General features: G+C 57.2%; 2 protein-coding genes across 2 annotated transcripts; one reads left to right on the top strand and one right to left on the bottom strand.

Annotated features, from left to right (window-relative positions):
- The first annotated feature begins 542 nt into the window (after positions 1-542).
- On the top strand, positions 543-3,746 carry SLC25A11 (solute carrier family 25 member 11). Its single transcript, XM_059872592.1, has 8 exons — positions 543-718; positions 1,189-1,341; positions 1,548-1,754; positions 1,852-1,942; positions 2,168-2,258; positions 2,354-2,453; positions 2,553-2,604; positions 3,024-3,746. The coding sequence occupies exons 1-8, from the start codon at positions 642-644 to the stop codon at positions 3,177-3,179; spliced, it is 927 nt and encodes a 308-aa protein (XP_059728575.1). The 5' UTR covers positions 543-641; the 3' UTR covers positions 3,180-3,746.
- Positions 3,747-3,856: 110 nt separating this feature from the next.
- Positions 3,857-6,824, bottom strand: PSMB6 (proteasome 20S subunit beta 6). The gene is made up of 6 exons (XM_059872593.1): positions 6,669-6,824; positions 6,208-6,275; positions 5,082-5,213; positions 4,875-5,004; positions 4,291-4,435; positions 3,857-4,053 (listed from the first exon to the last, which is right to left on the bottom strand). The coding sequence occupies exons 1-6, from the start codon at positions 6,756-6,758 to the stop codon at positions 3,917-3,919; spliced, it is 702 nt and encodes a 233-aa protein (XP_059728576.1). The 5' UTR covers positions 6,759-6,824; the 3' UTR covers positions 3,857-3,916.
- Between the last annotated feature and the right edge of the window lie 16,097 nt (positions 6,825-22,921).

Raw genomic sequence — 22,921 nt, 5'->3', positions numbered from 1 at the left:
AGTAGACCCAGACATCCTTCACTGTCCCCCAGTGACCCCAAAGCGCCTCCCAGTGACCCCCAGTGCGCTCAAAGCGCCTCCCAGTGATCCCCAGCGCACCAAGCACTTCCCCTCACAGCCTCAGAGCCTTCCAGTACCTGACAGCGCCCTCCAGCGTCACAAATGCTTCCCAGTATCACCCAGTCCCAGTACCCCTCAGCACTCACCGTCTGGAACAGCACGGGACAGAGGTCGCCCCACGGCGCTGAGCAGCGGCGGGACCGAGTTCGTGAGGCGCCGGCCGCCGACCCCTCCCGCGGCCGCCGGCTCCCCTCAGCCCCCCAAGATGGCGAACTCTCGCGAGAGAGGGGCGGGGCTACCTAGCCCAAGCCTCCGCCCCAACCGATCCCCTCGCTTAAAGAAGAACTCCCCTTCCCGCCTAAACACGCTCCACCAATGAAAGACGAGAGGGCGGAACACGCCCTCTTTGGTGGCGGAGCTTCCCGCCCAGCCGCGCTCCCTGCGCGGGGCCCCCGCCCCAGCGCCGCGCAGGCGCTCCGCGCAGGCGCACTGGCGCCGCGCCCCCCCCGAGTCACCTTGGGTCGCCGCCGGTGCCGGACCCCGCGCCCCCCCCGCGCCCCCGGGACCACGGCCCGGCCGTCATGGCGGCGGTACCGGCGGCCGAGAGGCCCAAGACCTCCCCGAAATCCGTCAAGTTTCTCTTCGGCGGCCTGGCCGGGTGAGAGCCTCCCCCCATATCCCCCCCACCTCCGCCAAAATCGGGATACCGCACTCCCGAACCCACAACCCCCCTGCCAGAGCCTTCAGGGCGCCCCTAAACCACCCCCGGTGTCCCCCCTAACCCCTCAGCCCCCCACAAACCCTTTAACTTCCCTCGGTCCCCATCATTGCCCCCCACAGCCTCCCCCAAATCCCTTCTCTGGCCCTCAAGTGCTCCCCAAACCCCCTTCAGACCCCCCAACCCTCCCATCACAATCAACCCTCCTCCAAAATCAATTCCAATCCACCGAACCTTTTCAAAGCTCCCGAAATCCCATCCAGCTCTCCATAAACCCTCCCTGTGCCCCCCCCGTAGATCCCCAAAGGTCCTCGTCACCCCAGATTTCCTCCGAGAGGGCTGTGGGTGGAGATGGGGGGCTGTGAGTGTTTTTGGGGCCCCCCGACCCTACCTGACCCCATTTCCTGCAGGATGGGGGCTACAGTCTTCGTGCAGCCCCTGGACCTGGTGAAGAACCGGATGCAGCTGAGCGGGGCTGGGGCCAAGGGCCGGGAGTACCGGACATCCCTGCACGCCCTGGGCTCCATCCTGCGCCACGAGGGACTGAGGGGCATCTACACAGGGTATGCGCCCCCCAGACCCCCTGGGATCCCCCCAAACCTGCACACCCTGGGGTCAGTCCCATGCTGCAGGAGGTTGCTGATCATCTACATGGGATACAGCCCCCAACCCCCCCACCCAAAACCCCAGCACCTGCCAGGCTTGAGCTCTTTCCTGTCCCCTCCTTCCCCCATTTTTGGGACTCCTCCCATTCTCTGTGTCTCCCCAGGCTGTCAGCGGGGCTGCTACGCCAGGCCACCTACACCACCACCCGCCTGGGCATCTACAGCGTCCTCCTGGAGCGTTTTGGGGGGGCTGACGGGACCCCCCCTCCCTTCCTAGCCAAGGCAGCCATGGGCATGACTGCAGGGGCTGCGGGGGCCTTCGTGGGGACCCCGGCTGAGGTGGCCCTCATCCGCATGACAGCTGATGGCAGGTAAGCTCCCAGCCCTCCACAACACATCTGCGCCCCCGTCAGCCTCCCTGAGTCTGCTTTTTTGACCAAAATCGCCTTTTTTTGCCCTGAATCCCAGGCTACCCCCCGGTGAGCGCCGCGGGTACCACAATGTGTTCGACGCCCTCGTGAGGATGGCGAGGGAGGAGGGGGTGCTCACACTGTGGAGGGTACGTGGGGGCTGTGGGACCCCTGCCATGACCCCCCTGCTGCCTCCCCGGGGATGCAGGGGGTGTCCCTATGCTCTGGGGGGGCGAGAGCTAGGTCCCCCAAAGTGCCATCTGCCACCCCAGGGTTGTGTCCCCACTGTGGTGAGGGGGCAGAGCATGGTCTGTGGGGGGATGTGGTGGGGTCTGGGGGTGCACAGCTTACTCAGACACACCCTTTTCCCCTAGGGCTGCATCCCCACCATGGCCCGTGCTGTGGTGGTCAATGCCGCCCAGCTCGCCTCCTACTCCCAATCCAAACAATTCTTGCTCGACTCTGGTGAGTTCAGGGGGTGGGTCTGGCCGTGGGGAACCCTAAATCCCAGTGCACTCTCCCTGCCCCCGTTCCCCTTTGATGTTTTGGGGTGCCCCCAGGGCATTTCCGTGACGACATCCTGTGCCACTTCTGCGCCAGCATGATCAGCGGGCTGGTGACCACGGCCGCCTCCATGCCCGTCGACATCGTCAAGACCCGGTGGGTGCATTTCTGGGGGGTGTCCCCTGCTCCCCTTTAGATAACCACAGAGAGGACACCCCAAAACCTCCTGTTTAACCCCCAAATTCTGCCCGACAGGATCCAGAACATGCGGACAATAGATGGGAAACCCGAGTACCGCAACGGGCTGGTGAGCGAGGGTGACACCATTTGGGAGCCCCCTTTAATTCAGGAGGGGCTCCTCTGTCATTTTGGGAGTTCCCTTTCAACGGGGGTGGGAGAGTTGACACCATTTTGGGGGTGTTTTCCCTGTCATTGGAGGCGGGGGGAGAAATTCAGGTCATTTTGAGGAGATGCTCATAATTTTGGGGAGCTCCCCTGGCATTTTAGGAAGCTTCCCCATTATTTTGGTGGGGGGAGAGAGGAAATCCCTGTTGGTTTTGGAAGGTTTCTCATAATTTTGGGAGGATTCCCCATCATTTTTAGAGTGTCCATGTTATTTCAAGGAAGCTTTCCCATCCTTCCCATGGAAGGGCATCCCTGGATTTCTTTTTAGGGGGGCCCCCCCATTATTTTGGAGGGCTCCCTGACACACTACTGCTCCTGCAGGATGTGCTGCTGAAGGTGGTGCGGTACGAGGGCTTCTTCAGCCTCTGGAAGGGCTTCACCCCCTACTACGCCCGCCTGGGCCCCCACACCGTGCTCACCTTCATCTTCCTCGAGCAGATGAACAAGTGGTACCAGCGGCTCTTCCTCAGTGCCTGACACCCCCGGGGGGGTCGGGGGGATCTGACCCCATCCTGTGGGCTCTCCAGGGGCACTTGACCCCCAGTGAAGGGGCTTTGGGGGTGTCTGACTTTACCCTCAGGTGCTGTGGGGGTGCCTGACCCCCCCACACCACCAGGGGCTGGGGGGAGGTGGCTCTGCAGGAGTGCCTGACCACCCCCATCAAGGCTATGAAGTGGCCCTGGGGCCCTATGGAGGGGTCTTGGGCCCTATAGGGGTGCAGGACCCACTCCTTGGGGCTGGAGGGATCCCTGGGGCCCTACAGAGGGGCTCTGGACCTGATGCAGGGGTGGTGGGTCCCTCCTGTGGGGACACCAGGGGATGCCTTGTCCCTGTGGGGCAGCCCTCTAGAGACTGTAGGGTGCCCTCCCCCTGTGCTCCCTTCCCACCCCTCTGGGGGTTTTGTTACCAACCAGTATCAAGGTCACAGTGTGGGGCAGGAGCCCCCTGAAATTCCCCCCCTCCCCTCCCCCAGCACCCTCCACCCTGCGCTTCGTTAACGAATCATGGATCGTGATCATGTAATTAAAGCAAGACCCACGGACACTGGGGGGTGCTTTATCTCTGTCACACCGGGGGCGGGTTCCGTGTCCGTCACCCACCCCTGCCAGGGACAGGGTGACAGCAGGGCACTCCAAAGGCACACCCCAGCAACATCCAGCAGAGCTGTTTATTGTCTCCCCTGCCAAACTGGGGAGTCCTGGGGGGGCTCTCCCTCAGACCGTGGGGCCACCGTCACCCCAGGGCAGGTCCGAGCCAGCCAGGACCGTCCGTTCCACCCCATCCTCAGTGATGGCTGCCAGCCTGATGACGCCCCCGCTGGAGCCATCCCTCACCATCGCCAGTGCCAGGGCTGGGGGAACACAGGTCAGGACCCCCCACACCACTCCTGTTCCCAAATCCCCTCAGCACTGCCCCCAAACCCTCCATGTCCCCAAAGTCCCCTCCCAGGTCATGCCCAAACCCCTCAATGCCAGCCAAACTCCTCTGTGCCTCCAAATTCCCTCTCAGGACCCCAAGCCCCCTCTCAGGACCCTTTCCCCCCTCTCCCCCCACCCCATCCAAGTTCCCCATTGTGCCCCAAACCCACCACGGGCGACGAATTCCTGGCACTGGGAGCGGCTCATCCCAGGCTGGAATGTGGCATCCAGGAATCCATAGATGTAGGAGCTGCCTGAGCCCCCCACAGCGAAGGGCTGGCGCAGGAGGAGCCCTCCCATGGGCACCACGTACACCTGGGGGGCACAGGGGGGGCTCTAGGGTGCTGTGGGGCAAAGGAAGGGGCTGCGGGGCAGAAAGGGGGGGGGCTGTAGGGAAAACATGGGGTTATGGGGCAGAAAGGGGGGGCTGTAGGGCACAGGTGAGTGCTGTGTGGTGGAAAAGGGGATACTAGGAGGCAGAAGGAGATGTGGGGCAGAGTGAGACACTCCTGGATAGAAAAGGGGACACTCAGGCAAAAAAGGGACATTCTGGGACAGAAGAAGGGATAGAAAGGGGAACACTCCAGGGTGGAAAAAAAAGGGCACTCAAGGGCAGAAAGGGTGTCAAAAAAGGACATTCCAGGGCGGAAAAAAGGGCACTCCAGAGCAGAAAGGGTGTCAAAGAAGGACATTCCAGGGCAGAAAGGGGAATGCTGCAGGGCAGAAAAGGGGACACGCAGTGAAGGGAGCCCACCTGTCCCCCCCGGCGGGGGTCCCAGCCAGCCACGATGATGCCGGCGCTCAGCTCCTCGCGGTAGCGGTAGCAGCTCTGCTGGAAGAGGCGCGCGGCCGTGCGCACCCGCGGCGGCTCCTCCAGCTCCACGCTGCAGGGCAGGGCCGGGCGTGGGGCTGGGGCTGGCTCCCCCGGCCCTGCCCCACGCCCCAGGACCTGGAGGGGTACCTGTGGAAGGCCAGCTGGTAGGCCACGGCGTCGGCCACCGCCTGCGTGTCGGCCGCCGAGCCCGAGCGGCAGCAGAAGATGCGGTCGTGGACGGGCGTCAGTTTGTCTGTCACACGGTTGGCGATGTAGGCCCTGGGGGACACGGTGGCTGTGTCACCGGGAGAGCCACTGGAGGTGGCTCAGGCGCTGGGGGACACAACTGTGGTGCTACTGTAACAAAGCCCTGAGGGGACAGTGTAAGAGGTGCAACAAACCCCTGAGGGTGACACTGAACCCCCTGAGGTGACACTGGGAGGTGGCACTGTAACAGGTGTAACAACCCCCCAGGTGCCACTGCAACAGGAACTGGAGGAGCTGACAAAGCCCTGGAAAGCAGCTGTGGGCCCCAAAAAGATGGTGGAATTTCTTTGGGCAGCGAGTGCCAGGTTTTGCAGGCATGGGAATTGGAAAATGTGATTTTCTGTGGTAGCAATGAAAAGAAATAGGAGAGGAAATCCCGGAAAGCTGGGGATAACCCCTGGGGAACTCTGGGAAATGGATTTTACAGGATTACCAGGATGGAATCAATAAAAATAATTCAGGTTTTGTTCAAAGATCTGAGGCACTGGGAGGAATTTTTACACATAATGGGCGCAAGGTTATAATAAAAATAGAGTAAGAAGCGTCCCATATTTTACAGATGAATCAAGAATTATTAGAAGGATGCAGGAAGCCCTCTGGATTGGGTGATTTTAACATGGAATTTAAATCCAATTTTTATCAACATGCTGGGTTCTGTGGGATTGACTGAAAACTCCCCCTAAAAGAGGAAAAACGATTTGGCCAATAAAAATGGAATCTTTGGAGAGAAATACAAAAATTGGGACCAGGAGGACAAACTTTCACCTGAGGACATTTTTTGCAGGAATTATTCCAAATAAATAAAAGGATTCTTGGGAGGTTTTGGTGATGGAAAATGCCTGTGACAAGGCAAGGTGTGACACTGATACCTGGGGACACCTGGGACCCTGCCCACAGCTTTGGGGGTGGCTTCCAGTGGCGTCATAGTGACACCCTGACGAGAGTGACAACCCCATGTCGCGGTCCCGGACCCCCGTGATGTCACCGATGACGTCACGGCGCTCACCCGGTGGTGGTTCTGGAGTCGGCCCCTATCACGACGCCTCCATCGAACTCCACGGCCATGATGGTGGTCTGGGGAGAGTGGATGGAGAGGCTGAGACCCCCTGCCCCATAGACACCCCCTTCCCACAGCAGATCCAGCCCCACTCAGCCCGCCGCCTCACAGAAACCGACCCGCGCCCCACAGAAATCATCTTTCCAAAGAACTCCCGGCCCCACAGCAACTCTCCCCCTCCCCAGAGGAACCACCCCTCCCCTCTCCAGGGGGGTCCGTCTGACCCACATTCACCTTCCCGCACTCTTCAGGGAGCTCTGCTCCCCCAGCCCCAATTGCCCCCTCAGCCGCACGCCGGAGACCCTCTTCCCCAGAGCGCGCCCCCTCCGCTCCACGGCGGCTTCTCCTGGCCCATAACACCCCCAGCCCGAGTCCGCAGCCCTCCAGGTGTGTCCCCCCGCCGCACTCACGCCGGTGCTGACGGGCTCCGCCGTCCACTCCCGGTGCAGCCCGGCGGGGCCCGGCCCGGCCCGCGGTTCCCACACCGTCACCGCCGCCATCTTTCGCCGCGCTTTACGGCGGCGCGACCGGCACGGTGGGCTTGGCTCGGCGCTTTACGGCAGTGTCGCGGCAGCAGGGGACATGGCCGCCCGGTGTGGCCGTCGTGCTTCTCTCCGGAAATAAATAAAACTCTGCAGCTTCTCCTCGGAAATAAATAAAACTCTGCCGCTTCTCTCGCGCCCCAAGCAATGCCTAACCCGCGATCTGACCAGTGCGGAGGGGGCGGGTGCTGCTGGGGCCTGTTGTTGGGGGTTACCTGGGCGCACCTGAGCTTCCGCTGGGCGCGGGCCGAGGGGATTCCCGGGGGGGGGGGAGTGGTCTCTCAAGGAAGGACGCTTGGAACATCTCGCAGAGGCTGGGGGAGCACCTGGGCACAGAACACAGCTCCAAGGAAAAACCACGCCACTTCCTCGTTTTAAGGGGTTCACTTGAAGGAGGCTCTGTCTTTTTCAGCATTTTAAGGGTTTTAAACTACATTTCAGTGCCCTGGGACCAAATATTTCAGAGAGGGGTGAGCCTGGCATGTGCTTCATAGCCCGGGAAGCAATTATTTTCCTTATTTTTGTTTATAATGTGGATAGCCCTAATTAGAGGGCCCGAGGGGACTTGGACTGTTCGTGTAATTGGTATTGTTCGCCATCCTACTCAGTCACATGTGGAGTACTACTTAGCAGTCACTAAGCAATAATTATGTAAGTTAACAGCAAATTACCCAATTTATTTAGCTATGCTGCCTAAACACAAAGTTTTATTTTTTACCAGTTTTCTGCCCTTTGGCTCCTCTGATTTGAATTCAAGGGGAGTAAAGGACTTGATAGAGAAGAAAACTCTTCAGGGAAATCACAGCACTTTCTTTTTTGCTACAACGACTTGGAGCCAAACAGCTGCAGCTGCACTGAGGGCTTGTATACATGGTGGGATTTGCCCCTTCCCTTTTCCTAGGGGTCATGGCAAGGAGAGGTGGGGTCTGGGAGGGGTCCTGTGTGGAATTCCAGCAGGCAGCATCCCACTCAGGCCCACAGGCCCCTGAACATCAATGCCAGCCTTTTCCCAGGTAAAAAAAACCTCCCCAGCCCAGGTTCCTGGTGTCAGTTTGCAGGAGGTGCTTGGCACTGCCAGGGTAACCAGGGTTTTATTTTGCTGCAGCTTCAGTCTGGGAGATTTGGGGTGCCCCCTCCTAAGCACTGCCTCCTCCCCTCAGCCCTCTTCTTCTTCTTCTTGCTTCTCACCCCTGCTGGAACTTCCAGCTGCCCCCTGCCCCAGCCCTCACTCTGCCCTTCAGCCCTCCCCAGCTGTCCCCTGCCCCATCCCTCTCTCCCCCCACCCCCCTCCTGTGACTCCCTGCAGGAGGGGAGGGGGCTGCAGAGTGTCACCAGGGGCTGGGGGCTGAGGGGAGGGGGCTGCAGAGTGTCACCAGGGGCTGGGGGCTGAGGGGAGGGGGCTGCAGAGTGTCACCAGGGGCTGGGGGCTGAGGGGAGGGGGCTGCAGAGTGTCACCAGGGGTGTCACCAGGGGCTGGGGGCTGAGGGGAGGGGGCTGCAGAGTGTCACCAGGGGCTGGGGGCTGAGGGGAGGGGGCTGCAGGGTGTCACCAGGGGCTGGGGGCTGAGGGGAGGGGGCTGCAGGGTGTCACCAGGGGCTGGGGGCTGAGGGGAGGGGGCTGCAGGGTGACATGGGGGCAGCTGAGAGGCACAAGGGGCCTTTAGGAGCCAAGGGGGGCTCCAGGGTGGCACAGAGACGCTGAGGGGCTGCAGTGGGGAACTTGAGGATGACACAAAGAGGCTGAGGGGCAGGGGGTGCCTTGAGGGGCAAATTGGGGGTCCTTGAGGGGGACAGGTGAACCAGCCCTCACACCACACCTAAGCTCACCCTAAGAACCACCCCTACCCGGGTGGAGAGTGCAGGGTGGAGGTCAGGGGGCCAAGGGACAATATCAGAGGGCTTGGGGTGACACACAGACATCGTGGGCTGAGGGGCAAATGGGAGGGGCCTTGACAGGTGGAGAGCTGACGCTGAGGGTTAGGGGTGCAAAGGACACAGGGAACCAGGTAGGGTTAGAGTACAGGTGCAACCCTAATGGTGGGACCGCCCCAGAACCCTCCCAGCAGCTGCAGGCTGTTACCCCAATTAAAAGGGAGGGATGATGTTTGGAGGCTACAGAGTTACAGGTAGGGGTTGAGCAGTTTTTTTAGGTTTTTTTTCAGGGATTTTAAAGGATATTTTAGGGTTTTTTTTTGCAGGTGTTTTTTAGGAAATCTCTGGGAATGTTTAGGATGCCTTTAGGGCTTTTAAAAGAATTTTTTAGGGTGTTTTAAGGGCTGTCTTACTACTAATTAGATTTTTTAGGGGTGTTTTGGGGTATTCTTGTGGCTTTTTTAGGACTACTTAAAAGTTTTTAGGCCTTTTTGAGGAGTATTGAGGGTATATGGAGGACTTTTTTAGGACTAGAGTATTTCTAAGGTTTTTGAGGGAATTTTTTTAGGGCTTCTTTTAGGGTCTTATCAGGGCATTTTAAAGACTTTACGGGTGTTCTTAGAGCTCTTTGAGGACTCTTTAGGGATTTTTTTAAAGGTTCTTTGGGGATTTTTAGGGGTGTTTTAGAGGCTTTATAAAAGTAGGGTATTTTTAATGTATTCTGAGGCTATTTTTAGGTATTTGTGGGGTGTTTAGGACACTTTGAAAACTAGGGCTTTTTTAGAGAATTGATAGGGTTTTCTAGGGTCCTTTTGGGGCATGACAGAGGCTGAGGGGCAGCTTGAGGGGCACTGTGGGGGCTTGAGGGTGGCAGAGGGAGGAGCAGGGAGGGGGGACAGTGGGTGACACACAGAGATGCTGAGGGTGGCAGGGGCAGCTGGAGGGGGGCACAGAGAAGCTGGGGACTGAGGGGCAAAGGAGAGGGATTAAGGATGACACACAGGAGCTGAGAGGGGGCTTGAAGGTGACAGAGCCTGAGGGCTGGGGGGCAGAAGGAGGGGGTGAGGGGTAAAGGGAGAGGGCTTGAGGGCTGGGCAATCCAGTGGAGATCAGGGCTACAGGGTACAGCTTAGGAGGCAGGTTAGGGTACAGATGCACCACCCCTCAGCCCAGCCCTAATCTCAGCCTAACCAGCCCCCCTAACAACAGCCTTTTCCCCCAACAGCAGCACAACACAGCAACCCGTACGTGCCAGAACAGAGCGGAACCCTCCCGGTGGGACAAGACAGCAGCTCTTATACCAGGACAACGACAGAACCCTGAGAGGACAAAAAGATCTACTGCATAAAGGTAGGGAAAACATCTGAGGGTTAAAGAGCAACAGGTGGGGCTTGGAGTCTGAGCAGGTTTTTTTCAGGCAAGTTCCAAAACTTCTAAGGCTATAGAGGGGATTCTTGAAGGTTTCTTAGGACATTTCGGGCTTAGCCTTAGCCCAAGGCAGTGTTTACTGCACAGAGTTAGGGTAAAAGAGCGGGTTAGGGTTTTAAAACGACAAAGCCCATATCTCCAGGCACATTGCAGCTGCTAAAGGCACCCAAGGGGAACACAAAACAGCCACAACATGGGTACTACAACAGCCTTTTGCTAGGGACATGCTGAAAGGATAAATGGCTGGCTGACCACTAGAATTCGGCATTGCGCAGGACCAAAGCTGGCACCAGTGCCAAGTCAGGCTGGTTTGAGAGTGCCAAGTACCTCCTGCAAACTGACACCATGAAACGGAGGTGGGGACTTTTGCTTACCTGGGAAAAGGGCCGTTGTTTGTGTTCCAGGGCCTGTGGCCTGGAGTGGCCGGCTGGCTCCTAAAAATCCATATTGCGCAGGATGCCTGCCAGAGGCAAGCTGGCACCAGTGCCAAGTCAGGCTGGTTTGAGAGTGCCAAATACCTCCTGCAAACTGACACCATGAAACGGAGGTGGTGACTTTTGCTTACCTGGGAAAAGGGCCGTTGTTTGTGTTCCAGGGCCTGTGGCCCGGAGAGGCCGGCTGGCTCCTAAAAATACGCATTGCGCAGGATGCCTGCCAGAGGCAAGCTGGCACCAGTGCCAAGTCAGGCTGGTTTGAGAGTGCCAAGTACCTCCTGCAAACTGACACCATGAAACGGAGGTGGTGACTTTTGCTTCCCTGGGAAAATGGCTGTTGTTTGTGTTCCAGGGCCTGTGGCCTGGAGTGGCCGGCTGGCTCCTAAAATTCCACATTGCGCAGGATGCCTCCCAGAGGCAAGCTGGCACCAGTGCCAAGTCAGGCTGGTTTGAGAGTGCCAAATACCTCCTGCAAACTGACACCATGAAACGGAGGTGGTGACTTTTGTTTACCTGGGAAAAGGGCCGTTGTTTGTGTTCCAGGGCCTGTGGCCTGGAGTGGCCGGCTGGCTCTTAAAAATCCCGCATTGCGCAGGATGCCTCCAGAATGTAAGCTGGCACCAGTGCCAAGTCAGGCTGGTTTGAGAGTGCCAAGTACCTCCTGCAAACTGACACCAAGAACCAGGGTTGGTGACTTTTGCTTCCCTGGGAAAAGGGCCGTTGTTTGTGTTCCAGGGCCTGTGGCCTGGAGTGGCCGGCTGGCTCCTAAAATTCCGCATTGCGCAGAATGCCTGCCAGAGGCAAACTGGCACCAGTGCCAAGTCAGGCTGGTTTGAGAGTGCCAAGTACCTCCTGCAAACTGACACCATGAAACTGAGGTGGTGACTTTTGCTTACTGGGAAAATGGCCGTTGTTTGTGTTCCAGGGCCTGTGGCCCGGAGAGGCCAGCTGGCTCCTAAAAATCCATATTGCGCAGAATGCCTCCCAGATGCAAGCTGGCACCAGTGCCAAGTCAAGCTGGTTTGAGAGTGCCAAGTACCTCCTGCAAACTGACACCATGAAACGGAGGTGGTGACTTTTTCTTCCCTGGGAAAAGGGCCGTTGTTTGTGTTCCAGGGCCTGTGGCCTGGAGTGGCCGGCTGGCTCCTAAAATTCCACATTGCGCAGGATGCCTCCCAGAGGCAAGCTGGCACCAGTGCCAAGTCAGGCTGGTTTGAGAGTGCCAAGTACCTCCTGCAAACTGACACCATGAAACGGAGGTGGTGACTTTTGCTTCCCTGGGAAAATGGCTGTTGTTTGTGTTCCAGGGCCTGTGGCCTGGAGTGGCCGGCTGGCTCTTAAAAATCCCGCATTGCGCAGGATGCCTCCAGAATGTAAGCTGGCACCAGTGCCAAGTCAGGCTGGTTTGAGAGTGCCAAGTACCTCCTGCAAACTGACACCAAGAACCAGGGTTGGTGACTTTTGCTTACCTGGGAAAATGGCCGTTGTTTGTGTTCCAGGGCCTGTGGCCCGGAGAGGCCAGCTGGCTCCTAAAAATCCATATTGCGCAGGATGGCTGCCAGAGGCAAGCTGGCACCAGTGCCAAGTCAGGCTGGTTTGAGAGTGCCAAGTACCTCCTGCAAACTGACACCATGAAACGGAGGTGGTGTGTTTTGGTTACCTGGGAAAAGGGCCATTGTTTGTGTTCCAGGGCCTGTGGCCTGGAGAGGCCGGCTGGCTCCTAAAAATATGTATTGCGCAGTATGGCTGCCAGAGGCAAGCTGGCACCAGTGCCAACTCAGGCTGTTTTGAGAGTGCCAAGTACCTCCTGCAAACTGACAACATGAAACGGAGGTGGTGACTTTTGCTTACCTGGGAAAAGGGCCATTGTTTGTGTTCCAGGGCCTGTGGCCTGGAGTGGCCGGCTGGCTCCTAAAATCCCGCATTGCGCAGAATGCCTGCCAGAGGCAAGCTGGCACCAGTGCCAAGTCAGGCTGGTTTGAGAGTGCCAAATACCTCCTGCAAACTGACACCATGAAACGGAGGTGGTGACTTTTGCTTACCTGGGAAAAGGGCCATTGTTTGTGTTCCAGGGCCTGTGGCCTGGAGTGGCCGGCTGGCTCCTAAAATTCCGCATTGCGCAGAATGCCTCCCAGAGGCAAGCTGGCACCAGTGCCAAGTCAGGCTGGTTTGAGAGTGCCAAGTACCTCCTGCAAACTGACACCATGAAACGGAGGTGGTGACTTTTGCTTACCTGGGAAAAGGGCCATTGTTTGTGTTCCAGGGCCTGTGGCCTGGAGTGGCCGGCTGGCTCCTAAAAATCCATATTGCGCAGAATGCCTCCCAGAGGCAGGCTTGCACCAGTGCCAAGTCAGGCTGGTTTGAGAGTGCCAAGTACCTCCTGAAAACTGACACTAAGAAACTAATGTGGTGACTTTTGCTTCCCTGGGAAAAGGGCCGTTGTTTGTGTTCCAGGGCCTGTGGCCTGGAGTGGCCGGCTGGCTCCTAAAATTCCGCATTGCGCAGGATGCCTGCCAGAGGCAAGCTGGCACCAGTGCCAAGTCAGGCTGGTTTGAGAGTGCCAAGTACCTCCTGCAAACTGACACCATGAAACGGAGGTGGGGACTTTTTCTTCCCTGGGAAAAGGGCCGTTGTTTGTGTTCCAGGGCCTGTGGCCTGGAGTGGCCGGCTGGCTCCTAAAATTCCGCATTGCGCAGAATGCCTCCCAGAGGCAAGCTGGCACCAGTGCCAAGTCAGGCTGGTTTGAGAGTGCCAAGTACCTCCTGCAAACTGACACCATGAAACGGAGGTGGGGACTTTTGCTTACCAGGGAAAAGGGCCGTTGTTTGTGTTCCAGGGCCTGTGGCCTGGAGTGGCCGGCTGGCTCTTAAAAATCCCGCATTGCGCAGGATGCCTCCAGAATGTAAGCTGGCACCAGTGCCAAGTCAGGCTGGTTTGAGAGTGCCAAGTACCTCCTGCAAACTGACACCAAGAACCAGGGTTGGTGACTTTTGCTTACCTGGGAAAATGGCTGTTGTTTGTGTTCCAGGGCCTGTGGCCTGGAGTGGCCGGCTGGCTCCTAAAATTCCGCATTGCGCAGAATGCCTCCCAGAGGCAAGCTGGCACCAGTGCCAAGTCAGGCTGGTTTGAGAGTGCCAAGTACCTCCTGCAAACTGACACCATGAAACGGAGGTGGTGACTTTTGCTTCCCTGGGAAAAGGGCCGTTGTTTGTGTTCCAGGGCCTGTGGCCTGGAGTGGCCGGCTGGCTCCTAAAATTCCGCATTGCGCAGGATGCCTGCCAGAGGCAAGCTGGCACCAGTGCCAAGTCAGGCTGGTTTGAGAGTGCCAAATACCTCCTGCAAACTGACACCTTGAAATGGAGGTGGTGACTTTTGCTTCCCTGGGAAAATGGCTGTTGTTTGTGTTCCAGGGCCTGTGGCCTGGAGTGGCCGGCTGGCTCCTAAAATTCCGCATTGCGCAGAATGCCTCCCAGAGGCAAGCTGGCACGAGTGCCAAGTCAGGCTGGTTTGAGAGTGCCAAGTACCTCCTGCAAACTGACACCATGAAACGGAGGGGGTGACTTTTGCTTCCCTGGGAAAATGGCCGTTGTTTGTGTTCAAAGGCCTGTGGCCTGGAGTGGCCGGCTGGCTCCTAAAATTCCGCATTGCGCAGAATGCCTCCCAGATGCAAGCTGGCACCAGTGCCAAGTCAAGCTGGATTGAGAGTGCCAAGTACCTCCTGCAAACTGACACCACGAAACGAAGGTGGGGACTTTTGCTTCCCTGGGAAAAGGGCCGTTGTTTGTGTTCCAGGGCCTGTGGCCTGGAGTGGCCGGCTGGCTCCTAAAAATCCATATTGCGCAGAATGCCTCCCAGAGCCAGGCTGGCACCAGTGCCAAGTCAGGCTGGTTTGAGAGTGCCAAGTACCTCCTGCAAACTGACACCATGAAACGGAGGTGGTGACTTTTGCTTACCTGGGAAAAGGGCCGTTGTTTTTGTTCCAGGGCCTGTGGCCCGGAGAGGCCGGCTGGCTCCTAAAACTCCATATTGCGCAGGATGCCTGCCAGAGGCAAGCTGGCACCAGTGCCAAGTCAGGCTGGTTTGAGAGTGCCAAATACCTCCTGCAAACTGACACCAAGAACCAGGGTTGGTGACTTTTGCTTACCTAGGAAAAGGGCCGTTGTTTGTGTTCCAGGGCCTGTGGCCTGGAGTGGCCGGCTGGCTCTTAAAAATCCCGCATTGCGCAGGATGCCTCCAGAATGTAAGCTGGCACCAGTGCCAAGTCAGGCTTGTTTGAGAGTGCCAAGTACCTCCTGCAAACTGAAACCAAGAACCAGGGTTGGTGACTTTTGCTTCCCTGGGAAAATGGCTGTTGTTTGTGTTCCAGGGCCTGTGGCCCGGAGAGGCCGGCTGGCTCCTAAAATTCCGCATTGCGCAGGATGCCTGCCAGAGGCAAGCTGGCACCAGTGCCAAGTCAGGCTGGTTTGAGAGTGCCAAGTACCTCCTGCAAACTGACACCATGAAACGGAGGTGGTGACTTTTGCTTACCTGGGAAAAGGGCCGTTGTTTGTGTTCCAGGGCCTGTGGCCTGGAGTGGCCGGCTGGCTCTTAAAAATCCCGCATTGCGCAGGATGCCTCCAGAATGTAAGCTGGCACCAGTGCCAAGTCAGCCTGGTTTGAGAGTGCCAAGTACCTCCTGCAAACTGACACCAAGAACCAGGGTTGGTGACTTTTGCTTACCTGGGAAAATGGCCGTTGTTTGTGTTCCAGGGCCTGTGGCCTGGAGTGGCCGGCTGGCTCCTAAAATTCCGCATTGCGCAGAATGCCTGCCAGAGGCAAGCTGGCACCAGTGCCAAGTCAGGCTGGTTTGAGAGTGCCAAGTACCTCCTGCAAACTGACACCATGAAACGGAGGTGGAGACTTTTGCTTACCTGGGAAAAGGGCCGTTGTTTGTGTTCCAGGGCCTGTGGCCTGGAGTGGCCGGCTGGCTCCTAAAAATCCATATTGCGCAGAATGCCTCCCAGAGCCAGGCTGGCACGAGTGCCAAGTCAGGCTGGTTTGAGAGTGCCAAGTACCTCCTGCAAACTGACACCATGAAACGGAGGTGGTGACTTTTGCTTACCTGGGAAAAGGGCCGTTGTTTTTGTTCCAGGGCCTGTGGCCCGGAGAGGCCGGCTGGCTCCTAAAACTCCATATTGCGCAGGATGCCTGCCAGAGGCAAGCTGGCACCAGTGCCAAGTCAGGCTGGTTTGAGAGTGCCAAGTACCTCCTGCAAACTGACAACATGAAACGGAGGTGGTGACTTTTGCTTACCTGGGAAAAGGGCCATTGTTTGTGTTCCAGGGCCTGTGGCCTGAAGTGGCCGGCTGGCTCCTAAAATTCCGCATTGCGCAGAATGCCTCCCAGATGCAAGCTGGCACCAGTGCCAAGTCAGGCTGGTTTGAGAGTGCCAAGTACCTCCTGCAAACTGACACCATGAAACGGAGGTGGTGACTTTTGCTTCCCTGGGAAAAGGGCCGTTGTTTGTGTTCCAGGGCCTGTGGCCTGGAGTGGCCGGCTGGCTCTTAAAAATCCCGCATTGCGCAGGATGCCTCCAGAATGTAAGCTGGCACCAGTGCCAAGTCAGGCTGGTTTGAGAGTGCCAAGTACCTCCTGCAAACTGACACCATGAAATGGAGGTGGTGACTTTTGCTTACCTGGGAAAAGGGCTGTTGTTTGTGTTCCAGGGCCTGTGGCCTGGAGTGGCCGGCTGGCTCCTAAAATTCCGCATTGCGCAGAATGCCTCCCAGAGGCAAGCTGGCACCAGTGCCAAGTCAGGCTGGTTTGAGAGTGCCAAGTACCTCCTGCAAACTGACACCATGAAACGGAGGTGGTGACTTTTGCTTCCCTGGGAAAAGGGCCGTTGTTTGTGTTCCAGGGCCTGTGGCCTGGAGTGGCCGGCTGGCTCCTAAAATTCCGCATTGCGCAGAATGCCTTCCAGAGGCAAGCTGGCACCAGTGCCAAGTCAGGCTGGTTTGAGAGTGCCAAGTACCTCCTGCAAACTGACACCTTGAAACGGAGGTGGTGACTTTTGCTTCCCTGGGAAAATGGCTGTTGTTTGTGTTCCAGGGCCTGTGGCCCGGAGAGGCCGGCTGGCTCCTAAAATTCCGCATTGCGCAGAATGCCTCCCAGAGGCAAGCTGGTACTAGTGCCAAGTCAGGCTGGTTTGAGAGTGCCAAGTACCTCCTGCAAACTGACACCATGAAACGGAGGTGGGGACTTTTGCTTCCCTGGGAAAAGGGCCGTTGTTTGTGTTCCAGGGCCTGTGGCCTGGAGTGGCCGGCTGGCTCTTAAAAATCCCGCATTGCGCAGGATGCCTCCAGAATGTAAGCTGGCACCAGTGCCAAGTCAGGCTGGTTTGAGAGTGCCAAGTACCTCCTGCAAACTGACAACATGAAACGGAGGTGGTGACTTTTGCTTACCTGGGAAAAGGGCCGTTGTTTGTGTTCCAGGGCCTGTGGCCTGGAGTGGCCGGCTGGCTCCTAAAATTCCGCATTGCGCAGAATGCCTCCCAGAGGCAAGGTGGTACTAGTGCCAAGTCAGGCTGGTTTGAGAGTGCCAAGTACCTCCTGCAAACTAAAACCATGAAACTGAGGTGGTGACTTTTGCTTACCTGGGAAAATGGCCGTTGTTTGTGTTCCAGGGCCTGTGGCCTGGAGTGGCCGGCTGGCTCCTAAAATTCCGCATTGCGCAGAATGCCTCCCAGAGGCAAGCTGGCACCAGTGCCAAGTCAGGCTGGTTTGAGAGTGCCAAGTACCTCCTGCAAACTGACACCATGAAACGGAGGTGGAGACTTTTGCTTACCTGGGAAAAGGGCCGTTGTTTGTGTTCCAGGGCCTGTGGCCTGGAGTGGCCGGCTGGCTCTTAAAAATCCCGCATTGCGCAGGATGCCTCCAGAATGTAAGCTGGCACCAGTGCCAAGTCAGGCTGGTTTGAGAGTGCCAAGTACCTCCTGCAAACTGACACCATGAAACGGAGGTGGTGACTTTTGCTTCCCTGGGAAAATGGCCGTTGTTTGTGTTCCAAGGCCTGTGGCCTGGAGTGGCCGGCTGGCTCCTAAAATTCCGCATTGCGCAGAATGCCTGCCAGATGCAAGCTGGCACCAGTGCCAAGTCAAGCTGGTTTGAGAGTGCCAAGTACCTCCTGCAAACTGACACCATGAAACGAAGGTGGGGACTTTTGCTTCCCTGGGAAAAGGGCCGTTGTTTGTGTTCCAGGGCCTGTGGCCTGGAGTGGCCGGCTGGCTCCTAAAACTCCATATTGCGCAGGATGCCTGCCAGAGGCAAGCTGGCACCAGTGCCAAGTCAGGCTGGTTTGAGAGTGCCAAGTACCTCCTGCAAACTGACAACATGAAACGGAGGTGGTGACTTTTGCTTACCTGGGAAAAGGGCCATTGTTTGTGTTCCAGGGCCTGTGGCCTGAAGTGGCCGGCTGGCTCCTAAAATTCCGCATTGCGCAGAATGCCTCCCAGATGCAAGCTGGCACCAGTGCCAAGTCAAGCTGGTTTGAGAGTGCCAAGTACCTCCTGCAAACTGACACCATGAAACGGAGGTGGTGACTTTTGCTTCCCTGGGAAAAGGGCCGTTGTTTGTGTTCCAGGGCCTGTGGCCTGGAGTGGCCGGCTGGCTCTTAAAAATCCCGCATTGCGCAGGATGCCTCCAGAATGTAAGCTGGCACCAGTGCCAAGTCAGGCTGGTTTGAGAGTGCCAAGTACCTCCTGCAAACTGACACCATGAAACGGAGGTGGTGACTTTTGCTTACCTGGGAAAAGGGCTGTTGTTTGTGTTCCAGGGCCTGTGGCCTGGAGTGGCCGGCTGGCTCCTAAAATTCCGCATTGCGCAGAATGCCTCCCAGAGGCAAGCTGGCACCAGTGCCAAGTCAGGCTGGTTTGAGAGTGCCAAGTACCTCCTGCAAACTGACACCATGAAACGGAGGTGGTGACTTTTGCTTCCCTGGGAAAAGGGCCGTTGTTTGTGTTCCAGGGCCTGTGGCCTGGAGTGGCCGGCTGGCTCCTAAAATTCCGCATTGCGCAGAATGCCTCCCAGAGGCAAGCTGGCACCAGTGCCAAGTCAGGCTGGTTTGAGAGTGCCAAATACCTCCTGCAAACTGACACCTTGAAACGGAGGTGGTGACTTTTGCTTCCCTGGGAAAATGGCTGTTGTTTGTGTTCCAGGGCCTGTGGCCCGGAGAGGCCGGCTGGCTCCTAAAATTCCGCATTGCGCAGAATGCCTCCCAGAGGCAAGCTGGTACTAGTGCCAAGTCAGGCTGGTTTGAGAGTGCCAAGTACCTCCTGCAAACTGACACCATGAAACGGAGGTGGGGACTTTTGCTTCCCTGGGAAAAGGGCCGTTGTTTGTGTTCCAGGGCCTGTGGCCTGGAGTGGCCGGCTGGCTCTTAAAAATCCCGCATTGCGCAGGATGCCTCCAGAATGTAAGCTGGCACCAGTGCCAAGTCAGGCTGGTTTGAGAGTGCCAAGTACCTCCTGCAAACTGACACCATGAAACGGAGGTGGTGACTTTTGCTTCCCTGGGAAAAGGGCCGTTGTTTGTGTTCCAGGGCCTGTGGCCTGGAGTGGCCGGCTGGCTCCTAAAATTCCGCATTGCGCAGAATGCCTCCCAGAGGCAAGGTGGTACTAGTGCCAAGTCAGGCTGGTTTGAGAGTGCCAAGTACCTCCTGCAAACTGACACCATGAAACGGAGGTGGTGACTTTTGCTTACCTGGGAAAATGGCTGTTGTTTGTGTTCCAGGGCCTGTGGCCTGGAGTGGCCGGCTGGCTCCTAAAATTCCGCATTGCGCAGAATGCCTCCCAGAGGCAAGCTGGCACCAGTGCCAAGTCAGGCTGGTTTGAGAGTGCCAAGTACCTCCTGCAAACTGACACCATGAAACGGAGGTGGTGACTTTTGCTTCCCTGGGAAAAGGGCCGTTGTTTGTGTTCCAGGGCCTGTGGCCTGGAGTGGCCGGCTGGCTCCTAAAATTCCGCATTGCGCAGAATGCCTCCCAGAGGCAAGCTGGCACCAGTGCCAAGTCAGGCTGGTTTGAGAGTGCCAAATACCTCCTGTAAACTGACACCTTGAAACGGAGGTGGTGACTTTTGCTTCCCTGGGAAAATGGCCGTTGTTTGTGTTCCAAGGCCTGTGGCCTGGAGTGGCCGGCTGGCTCCTAAAATTCCGCATTGCGCAGAATGCCTGCCAGATGCAAGCTGGCACCAGTGCCAAGTCAAGCTGGTTTGAGAGTGCCAAGTACCTCCTGCAAACTGACACCATGAAACGAAGGTGGGGACTTTTGCTTCCCTGGGAAAAGGGCCGTTGTTTGTGTTCCAGGGCCTGTGGCCTGGAGTGGCCGGCTGGCTCCTAAAAATCCATATTGCGCAGAATGCCTCCCAGAGGCAAGCTGGCACCAGTGCCAAGTCAGGCTGGTTTGAGAGTGCCAAGTACCTCCTGCAAACTGACACCATGAAACGGAGGTGGTGACTTTTGCTTCCCTGGGAAAAGGGCCGTTGTTTTTGTTCCAGGGCCTGTGGCCCGGAGAGGCCGGCTGGCTCCTAAAACTCCATATTGCGCAGGATGCCTGCCAGAGGCAAGCTGGCACCAGTGCCAAGTCAGGCTGGTTTGAGAGTGCCAAGTACCTCCTGCAAACTGACAACATGAAACGGAGGTGGTGACTTTTGCTTACCTGGGAAAAGGGCCATTGTTTGTGTTCCAGGGCCTGTGGCCTGAAGTGGCCGGCTGGCTCCTAAAATTCCGCATTGCGCAGAATGCCTGCCAGATGCAAGCTGGCACCAGTGCCAAGTCAAGCTGGTTTGAGAGTGCCAAGTACCTCCTGCAAACTGACACCATGAAACGGAGGTGGTGACTTTTGCTTCCCTGGGAAAAGGGCCGTTGTTTGTGTTCCAGGGCCTGTGGCCTGGAGTGGCCGGCTGGCTCTTAAAAATCCCGCATTGCGCAGGATGCCTCCAGAATGTAAGCTGGCACCAGTGCCAAGTCAGGCTGGTTTGAGAGTGCCAAGTACCTCCTGCAAACTGACACCATGAAACGGAGGTGGTGACTTTTGCTTACCTGGGAAAATGGCCGTTGTTTGTGTTCCAGGGCCCGTGGCCTGGAGTGGCCGGCTGGCTCCTAAAATTCCGCATTGCGCAGGATGCCTGCCAGAGGCAAGCTGGCACCAGTGCCAAGTCAAGCTGGTTTGAGAGTGCCAAATACCTCCTGCAAACTGACAACATGAAACGGAGGTGGTGACTTTTGATTACCTGGGAAAATGGCTGTTGTTTGTGTTCCAGGGCCTGTGGCCTGGAGTGGCAGGCTGGCTCCTAAAATTCCGCATTGCGCAGGATGCCTGCCAGAGGCAAGCTGGCACCAGTGCCAAGTCAGGCTGGTTTGAGAGTGCCAAATACCTCCTGCAAACTGATACTAAGAACCAGGGTTGGTGACTTTTGCTTACCTGGGAAAATGGCTGTTGTTTGTGTTCCAGGGCCTGTGGCCTGGAGTGGCCAGCTGGCTCCTAAAAATCCATATTGCGCAGAATGCCTCCCAGAGGCAGGCTGGCACTAGTGCCAAGCCAGGCTGGTTTGAGAGTGCCAAGTACCTCCTGCAAACTGACACCATGAAACGGAGGTGGTGACTTTTGCTTCCCTGGGAAAAGGGCCGTTGTTTGTGTTCCAGGGCCTGTGGCCTGGAGTGGCCGGCTGGCTCCTAAAATCCCGCATTGCGCAGGATGCCTCCCAGAGGCAAGCTGGCACCAGTGCCAAGTCAGGCTGGTTTGAGAGTGCCAAGTACCTCCTGCAAACTGACACCATGAAACGGACGTGGTGACTTTTGCTTCCCTGGGAAAATGGCCGTTGTTTGTGTTCCAGGGCCTGTGGCCTAAAGTGGCCGGCTGGCTCCTAAAATTCCGCATTGCGCAGAATGCCTCCCAGAGGCAGGCTGGCACCAGTGCCAAGTCAGGCTGGTTTGAGAGTGCCAAATACCTCCTGCAAACTGATACTAAGAACCAGGGTTGGTGACTTTTGCTTACCTGGGAAAAGGGCCGTTGTTTGTGTTCCAGGGCCTGTGGCCTGGAGTGGCCGGCTGGCTCCTAAAATTCCGCATTGCGCAGAATGCCTCCCAGAGGCAAGCTGGCACCAGTGCCAAGTCAGGCTGGTTTGAGAGTGCCAAGTACCTCCTGCAAACTGACACCATGAAACGGAGGTGGTGACTTTTGCTTACCTGGGAAAATGGCTGTTGTTTGTGTTCCAGGGCCTGTGGCCTGGAGTGGCCGGCTGGCTCCTAAAATCCCGCATTGCGCAGGATGCCTCCCAGAGGCAAGCTGGCACCAGTGCCAAGTCAGGCTGGTTTGAGAGTGCCAAGTACCTCCTGCAAACTGACACCATGAAACGGAGGTGGTGACTTTTGCTTCCCTGGGAAAAGGGCCGTTGTTTGTGTTCCAGGGCCTGTGGCCTGGAGTGGCCGGCTGGCTCCTAAAATTCCGCATTGCGCAGAATGCCTCCCAGATGCAAGCTGGCACCAGTGCCAAGTCAGGCTGGTTTGAGAGTGCCAAGTACCTCCTGCAAACTGAAACCAAGAACCAGGGTTGGTGACTTTTGCTTACCTGGGAAAATGGCTGTTGTTTGTGTTCCAGGGCCTGTGGCCTGGAGTGGCCGGCTGGCTCCTAAAATCCCGCATTGCGCAGGATGCCTCCCAGAGGCAAGCTGGCACCAGTGCCAAGTCAGGCTGGTTTGAGAGTGCCAAGTACCTCCTGCAAACTGACACCATGAAACGGAGGTGGTGACTTTTGCTTCCCTGGGAAAATGGCCATTGTTTGTGTTCCAGGGCCCGTGGCCTGGAGTGGCCGGCTGGCTCCTAAAAATCCATATTGCGCAGAATGCCTCCCAGATGCAAGCTGGCACCAGTGCCAAGTCAGGCTGGTTTGAGAGTGCCAAGTACCTCCGGCAAACTGACACCAAGAACCAGGGTTGGTGACTTTTGCTTCCCTGGGAAAATGGCCATTGTTTGTGTTCCAGGCCCTGTGGCCTGGAGTGGCCGGCTGGCTCCTAAAATTCCGCATTGCGCAGAATGCCTCCCAGAGGCAAGCTGGCACCAGTGCCAAGTCAGGCTGGTTTGAGAGTGCCAAATACCTCCTGCAAACTGACACCTTAAAACGGAGGTGGTGACTTTTGCTTACCTGGGAAAAGGGCCGTTGTTTGTGTTCCAGGGCCTGTGGCCTGGAGTGGCCGGCTGGCTCCTAAAAATCCATATTGCGCAGAATGCCTCCCAGAGGCAGGCTGGCACTAGTGCCAAGTCAGGCTGGTTTGAGAGTGCCAAGTACCTCCTGCAAACTGACACCATGAAACTGAGGTGGTGACTTTTGCTTCCCTGGGAAAAGGGCCATTGTTTGT

The sequence above is a fragment of the Haemorhous mexicanus genome, chromosome 37 (genome assembly GCF_027477595.1).
Source record: "Haemorhous mexicanus isolate bHaeMex1 chromosome 37, bHaeMex1.pri, whole genome shotgun sequence".
NCBI classification, from domain to species: domain Eukaryota; kingdom Metazoa; phylum Chordata; class Aves; order Passeriformes; family Fringillidae; genus Haemorhous; species Haemorhous mexicanus.
This window is presented reverse-complemented; position numbering and strand designations above follow the sequence as displayed.